This window comes from Zophobas morio, unplaced genomic scaffold (genome assembly GCF_036711695.1).
Source record: "Zophobas morio isolate AGI-343-1 ecotype UQ-CSIRO unplaced genomic scaffold, CSIRO_AGI_Zmor_V1 ptg000673l, whole genome shotgun sequence".
Classification (NCBI taxonomy): domain Eukaryota; kingdom Metazoa; phylum Arthropoda; class Insecta; order Coleoptera; family Tenebrionidae; genus Zophobas; species Zophobas morio.
The window spans coordinates 159,470-167,791 of NW_026972776.1; the positions used below are offsets into that span (position 1 = coordinate 159,470).

The following is an 8,322-nucleotide window of genomic DNA, read 5'->3' on the forward strand; positions in this document are numbered from 1 at the left end:
TGACTTAAGCTCTACGTTAAACAAACTCTGTAAATGTGATTTATATTATTGCAGCAAGATAACCTTATGGATATCACCATATTATATAAGCGTGGTAGAGTTATAACGAATTTTATTATAAAGATATTTTAAGATAAAGCCTGCTAATGTTATTACACAAGTGAGCCTAAACTTATTATATTTTTCTGCCTCACGTAACGTTAAACTTTTTTTTTCAAGTGCATAAAAATAATTAATTTAAAAAAGAAGAGACACTATTTGATTACGTATGCAGGAAAAAAAGACACCACCTTTTACATCGATTTCTTTACTCCCATTCTAAATGTTTATTTATTTCTATTTTTCTATTTTTTAAAAGCTTAAATATCATCAGAAACCTGCGGCTTTATGATGGTAACATAGGAAAATTAACCTGGTTATAAGATGACAACTTCTGAACCAATTTACTTCATCAACTTTCATTTATTGAAGGGGAATTGAGTTATAGCTTGTACTTAGCGGATTACTAGTAAGATTATAACGTCTGAAGCGCCAGCTATCCTTAGTTTAACATTTAACACAAAAAAAATTCACAGGTATACTTTGTCTTAGCTTTAGTCATAATTTTCTTTTTTTACGTGGATAGAGGATATATGCGTTTATAGAAATCATTGCATAATGCTTACCAACATAATACGCTCTTATTTTCTAAAAAGTTGAATAGGATTTAATAACTAAACAGATAAAAAAGATAAAAAATTTTAGTTTTAACCATAATAGTAAATAAGTTCGAGAAAAACTGCAGTTTTTTCTGTGACAGGAAAGTTTTATTTGTTAAACTGTCTTCTTTTACAAGTACTCGGGATTTTTAAACGTTTATCTGCGAGTAATTTTTAAGGGAGGAAAGATAAATTTTCTAAATATAAAATGGAAGAGAATAAAGTTCTTCGTAACCAAAAAATATTTGCTTTAGCTCTCAATGTGAATAATAGTAGTGAATTCGTTTTTTACGCGGTCGTAATAGAAAGGGGTTGAGCTAGAAAAGCCCGACGATCTACCTTTCAAATGTAATCTGAAGTTTTGAACTTTCTAACAAAAATACAGGATCGATTCTGGTAGGCATCAAAATAAGAATATAGTAAACAAGGTTAAAGTTATATGTGCAAAAAAATTACTTAGCACAAAAAAACTTAATTAGTTGAATCTACCTGTCGTCTTTATCAAACCGTGCGTAATTTAATAACTTTGTGCAATAACGAAAAAAAATTGAGAAAATAACAGTATTATAACTTGAATTGATCGGTTTGAGTGAGTTTTCGGTTGTCAAAAAGGCAGGATAAGTGCTTTTGCTGGCCTTTCAGGTTCCGGCACTCGGCAGGTGTGCTTGAATTTTCAACATTCTATTGAAGTGAAACGAAAAAAAATAATTTTTTACTATTTTTCTTTAGTAATTAAAGCTATCTTGCTATTCAAAACAAACCCATTTTGGCAACTGCGCAGTTAATTTTTCTGTGTAGTTAATTATCAGCTTTAACTTATTGAGCTTTCGTTCATAACTGAATTTCCGTGTCCAAGTGCTACTGATAATCTTTAATACTAACTTAAAACAAGATTATCTAGCACATTTCCTTCAGCACTAAGGTACTCAAGTTAACAGCTACTGAACTAATCAAGCAATACAAGTTTCTTAGTTAAAATCACCAATTGATATTAAAACTTTAAAACGCTTAATAGTAAAAATACTTGTGCCCTTTTTATACTTGTATTGCTTGAACAGCTTAATACAACTATAAATTGGATTTTTATTTCCATGAAAAAAAAGTTCAAAGTAAAATATTCGGACCTTTAGGCCATTCCGCTGGGCAAACTTTCAAATCCGCACTAGAAGAATGTTACTAATACTCTTATCTTATTTGTAAATTATTTTGCAAGTTAATTCTTTTATTTCACCGTCGAGTGCGTGCCGTCAAACTTTTTGGTTTTTTAAAACTTCATATTTTTGAAAGTAGTGTAATTATTACTATAATAAACAACAGGGATATTACTGTTTTATGTAAGCTTAATTTAAGTATACCAAATTGTTTAATACATCTTTAATATTCACAAAGCATATTAATAAATATTAAATATAGTATAACTTATTTAAAATTGTGAGGTGCGTTCCTTCGAACTTTTTAATTACTTTATAATTATATATTTTAGTAAATAGTGTAATTATTTGTTTTATGTAAGTTTATATTGGATATATATCTTTGTTTTATATATCTTTTAAGTCCACAAAATGTTACTACCATATTGGCTAAGCATAGCATAACATAAAATTTATTAAAAACTAAAGTGGACGGATATGAAAATTACTATAAAGAAAAATGAGGATATGTATTTTAATCCTTTAGGAAAAACGGACAGGTCAACTTGTTTCTTTTTACCTTTTTTAATTAAATAGTTTTATTTTTTAGCAGATGGATACTTTAGATAACTTTTGTAATATTTTAAAAATATCAATATTCGACTAATTTAATATATTTTTAAAAATTTGAAAAACATAATACTCTGCAAAAAAATAGTATTATTAAGTTTATTGTTTTTGATTATATTATATAGTAATTTTTAACTCTTTTTATTGTATATTATTAGATCGACTGTCCTTCAAGAAACGAGATTTTTTCGCCAGAACGGCCTTAACGTTCGCCAGGCACGACTTGTGTTAACTAAGTTCCTTTATTTAATAAATGAAGGTAATATTAAATAATTAATAAATTTCTATAAATTTTTCAACCTTTTTTGTTTTCCTTTTGAACATTTCAATATTTTTAATTTACTTTTTTCTATCTAATGATGCTTCTGTTTTTAATATTTTTAAGGTTTCAAATTTTACTTTTTCTAATTAATATTTCTTCAAGTTAATACTATAGAATTTTTCTTTAAATAAAATAATATTTAAAGTTTATTTAATTTTCTAATTTTTCTTTCACTTTTTTATTAAATTATTGAATTAACTTTTAGAAATTTATATAAAGGTATTACCTTCTATCTACAAACTTATCTTCTTTTTTTCTCAATAGGCCATCGTTTTTCCGTAACAGAAGCTACTTCACTATTTTTCGACTTAACTTTGTTGTTCCAATCAAAAGATGCTTCGCTTCGGCGTCTCCTTTACCTCGCCATTAAGGAACTCACTAATGCGGAGCACATCTTGATGGCAACTTCTTGTTTAACTAAAGATATTTCTGGTTATTTATGTTTATTATGTAGCAACTTTAGCTTAAGTTCAACTTAATTTGAATTTAAGTTTTAGTTTAGTTTGATTTTATTCTATTTTTATTTAATATGGAGTTAAATTTTATTTTATTTTAATTATAAATCTGTTAAACTTTGTCAGTGGTATCCTTATAGACTATAACTTTTTAAAATTATGGTAATTTAAATTTTTTAATTAAGAAACTGTTACCTTTGTTAGTGGTATTATAATATTTTTTTAAATTATTTTTGTATTTTTAAATTAGTTATTATATAATTTTAAAACTGTTAAATTTTTTTAATTGTTTTTATTTGAATTCATTTTAGTTATAATTATTAGAATATAAATTATTTATCAAACTTTTTTCGAATGATATTTTCTAATTTAAACTAATTTACTTATTTATTGGCTTATTGCTTGTTTTTTACCACTATTCTTTGTTATAACGTTTACAAGAGCAAATTTTCTTATTTTAGTTATGTGTGTTTAAATAAATTTGCAAGCTGCTTTGCTCTTCTCGCTTTAGCCCTGTTTTTGCTGGCGAGTAGCAAATATTATTTTGTTTGGTACTTTTTCTTTAGCACACTTCAATTTTTCAATTATAATTTTAAATATTATTTAGTGATAGTTACGTTAAGTTTTCATGAAAAATTAGAATTAGTCAAAAATTTTTAATTTTATATACAAATAAAAAAAACTTAATAATTGTTCTTTACGGTTAATAACGGTTGCAGTTATTTTTTTATAGAAAAAAGTAAAAAGTTTTGATTTTACTGAAGTTAAATTTAATTTTTTTTTTTTAAATTTTATTAAAAAATAGAAAAAAAATTATTAAGTTATAATAAAAAAGCATAAATAATTAAAAAAAGTAGCAGTTAGGAATTTCAAAATAAAAATTTAATCAGAAATATTTACTTTGTAAATTTATTTTTACTGTAGATTTTTATATATGAATAGTATTAAATTTATTATTGTTCTTTCAATTATTATTTTATGTATTTTCTGTAGCATTCTTTATTGATTATAAAATTACAAGATTATTTTTATTATAATTTAAATCTTCTCTAATAATTTTCTCTGCGAATAATTCTATATTATTATTTTTTATTTTTCAAAAGAATTAAACTTTTACTTTTATAATATTATAAACAAGATTTCATTATTTTATATACTCGTAATAGTTTTTATATATTTAATTTTTGTTAATAATAATTTTTATGTTTAATTTCTTATATAATAATATTATTATAGTTAATAATAATTTTTATGTTTAATTTCTTATATAATATATATTATAGTAGACTTTTATTATGTTTACCAAGTTGTTCTAAAAAGGGAAAGACGATAACTACCGAGCCGCTGCGATTAGGGCTTTGGTCACCATTACCAATCAAAATGATATTCAAGGCATTGAGAGGTTTTAGTTTGTCTATGAAAAGTTTTTTTTTATGTTATTGGTTTATTATAATGTGTTTATAGGCTTCTTAAACAAGCCATTGTGGATAAGAATCCCTCCGTTTCCAGCGCCGCCCTCGTTTCTGCTTTGCGCTTGGCCAATAAAAACTTGGTAAAAAACTATTTTATTATTATTAAAATTATTAAACAGTTAAAGTATATATATACTTATATCATTATATAGTTTCAAAAAGTTAAAGTTTATTAAATAATAAAAAATATTATAAAAAGTTTTATTGTCTAAAAAACTTATTATATTTTTTATTTATAATACTATTAAAAATTTATAACGAAAATAATAAAAAAGGTTTTTTATTAACAGTTTGCTTATAATATTTCCAAGTTTTTATATATAAAAAATAAAAATGTTTTATGTTTATACGAATAACTGCGAAGCCTTTATTATTAACTCTAAAAGGAGTAAAAGTTATGATGCAGAAAAAAATAAATAATTGTATGATATAAATCTTTTATCTACTTGTTAATATTTTCATTCAAAACTAAAAGATTATTTACATATAAAATAAAAATTCTTATGAATATCAAATATATACTTTTTGCTTTTCTGAATTGTTTATTGTTATTATTATTTTGGTTATTATTAATTAACAAAGTATAAGTATTATTTATATAAAATACATTTTGCTTCTAACCAGTTTATTTTTCCAAAAAAAAGTTTTTATTATAAATTTTAATAAATATAGACACTTTATGTATACGTAACATTTTACTTGTACTTTTATTGTAATAAGTAGATTATATTTTACTGAAAATAAAAATTATATTTTTGAAGGTTATTATAAATAAGAATTAGTTTTTAATTAATCTATAATAATAATAAAGTTAAAAAATTTTTATGAAATTTTAAATTTAAGTATAAATCAAGTTCATAATTTTTTATTTTTATTAAAAATGTTTTGAAGATATAAAATAACTTAACAAAAATTTATATTACTAATAAATTATATTTATAAAAGAAAAAGGAAGTGTTATTAAAATTATAAATTATAATAAAAAGAAAATTATTAGAAAACTACAATAAACGAAGTAAATTTCTTTAAATAAAAATGTGAGAAAATACATAAGAAATATTCAATTAAATAAGAAATAAAGTATATTAAAATTTATTGAGTGGATAAAAAAAATTATATTGAAGAGAGGAATATATGTTGTCATCTGATCAAATATAAGATAAAGCAAAATTTATTATATAAAAGCTTGAAACTTGAAAAGTAAAGGAGATACTTATTAATAAAAAAATAATATGATTAAGTTTGTATCTTGAAAATTTGAATGGGAAAAAAACTTATAAAATATTAACTACTTATTCTGATAAAAAAATCTTATATTAAGAAAAGAGAAAAAGAAAAACATTTATTGACTAAACGAAAATAAAATAAAAAGCATAAATTTTCAATACTAAAAATTATAAAAGTTAAATTATTTTTTTTAGGAAATAAAAAGATGTTCTTTTGGAATAGTAAAAATACATTATTGGAAATAGGCATTCAAATTCCGATTATTACTCTATTTTATTAATATATTATTACATCTTTTTTATAACATAATAGAAATAAAAGTTATATACTTTACTTAGTACTCTAGCTATATTGTTTTGTTATCATTATAACAATATTTTATTAAAAGTTTATAATAAAAAATAAAGAAAATATACTTTATGGGTATTCCAATCATTTTGTTACGTTATTATTATCTTTACGACCTTTTAATAAAAGTTTATAGTTATAAAAAATTAACTAAAAGACCGTAATTTTTTTAAATATTTATTAAGTCTAAGGATATTAAAAAGTATCAAGACACAATATAAAGGTTTTAAAAAAAAAATTTAACTGAAAAGGAAAGTTTTTTTGTTTAATATAATGTATATAGAAATGTATATTATTTTTTAAAATTTAAATAAAAAATATAATAAAAAATAGAAATTGTACTAGTGTTATTAATATAAAAATTTAAAAGTAAGTAAACTTAAAAATTAAATGTTATTACAAAAAATACTAGCTTCTAATAATTATATTATATAAAAAAATTAAAAGTTTATTAATAAAAATAATAAGTAAAAATTATTTATTAAAAGAACTTTTTACTATAAATAATAATCAAAATAATTACATAAAAAAAACCTTTTTACTATTATTTTCTCGATTTACAGATTCTATAAATAATTAAAGTAAAAGCTGCTGTCATGTTTTATGAAAATGCATCCTAAGATTTAAAAATATTCTTTAATAATAATAATGCACTAAAAATCATTTATTATATAAATGTTTATAAATTATTATAGTAAAACAAATACAGATTTTTTCTAAAACTTTTATATTAGAACAAAAAATGTTACATTAAAAAAAGCTTTATCAAACTTTTAAAAAATAAAAAGTATTATTTAATGATTTTTACAGTACTTTAACCAATAAAAATAAATTATTTTATTTTACAATATTAGAAAATATATAAAGTAAATAAAGTTATGCACTTTTTACGTTGTTAAAAACCCAATAAATGGATTAGCCAATTAGAGTTTAAACAAAATTAAAAAAATTACGAAGCCAATAAGAGTAACTTAGTTATAACAAATATATTGGTAAATAAAATTACGAAACCAATTAACAGAATTTAATATCCAATCAAAGTAACAATTTTATAAAGGAATGAAAATTAAAATAAATAACTGTTGCTCATACTTAAGGACAGTTACATATTATTGTTATAATATACTTAATGTATCGTTATTAAACACTTATAATTATCATTTATTTTTTATTGTTTAGCTTGTTAAATATAAAATTATAAAAGGTAGTTTACTGTTAATTATTATAAAAGTAAACTTTACTTTTTCAATTTCATATAAATTTTATTTTTTTTCTATTACTTTTTCTTATGAGGATATTGTGAAGCGCTGGTCAAGCGAAATTCAGGAAAGTATTAATTCTCGATCCGTAATGGTGCAATACCACGCGCTCGGCTTGTTATATCATATTAAGCAGGTTTCATTAGTAAAATTCATTTATTTTAATAAATAAACTTAAAAAAATATAAAAAGTTAATAAAAGTTTTTATTTTGTCTTCTTAAGTTTACGAGAATAAAAGTTTGTAAGTTTTTTTTATTTGTATTATAAAAGTTTGTTATGGATATGATATTGTATGGAAAAAAGGTTTTTTTGTAGAAAAATAATTTTTCTTTATCATATATAAAAAAAGGATTAAAAAAAAATAAAAACCTATATATTTGCATAAAAAAGCTTATTACAACTATAATGTTTTAAAAGATGATAATAAAATTATATATTTATTTGTATAATTAAAAATTTTATAAATAAAAGTTTATATTTACTTAGTTTTTCAGGAAAAGGTTTATTATTTAAAAAAAAGGAAGTTAAAGTTTAACTTTTTTTACAAAAGTTTTTATTTTTTTTTACACGACTTCCTATAAATAAAAACTTACAAACAATAGCTTTTTAGTAAAGTTTTATGTAAAAATTGTATAACACTATTCATATTGTGCAAGTTTCCTTAACAAAGTATAATAAAGTTTTATAATGTATTAATAAAGTTACGTAATTTTTATATTTTTAAAACTTTTTTTAATTTTTATCATATTTTTTATTATTTTTATTATATTTTTATTATTT

The 8,322-nt window shown here is 21.1% G+C and overlaps 1 protein-coding gene across 1 annotated transcript; it reads left to right on the plus strand.

Annotated features, from left to right (window-relative positions):
* Positions 1-3,140: 3,140 nt before the first annotated feature.
* LOC135121722 (coatomer subunit gamma-like) lies at positions 3,141-7,677 on the plus strand (the record flags this gene model as incomplete). Its single annotated transcript, XM_064046007.1, has 4 exons — positions 3,141-3,212; positions 4,556-4,637; positions 4,700-4,787; positions 7,576-7,677. Coding segments are annotated over exons 1-4 (306 nt in total), but the record flags the coding sequence as incomplete, so codon positions are not given.
* Positions 7,678-8,322: the final 645 nt, after the last annotated feature.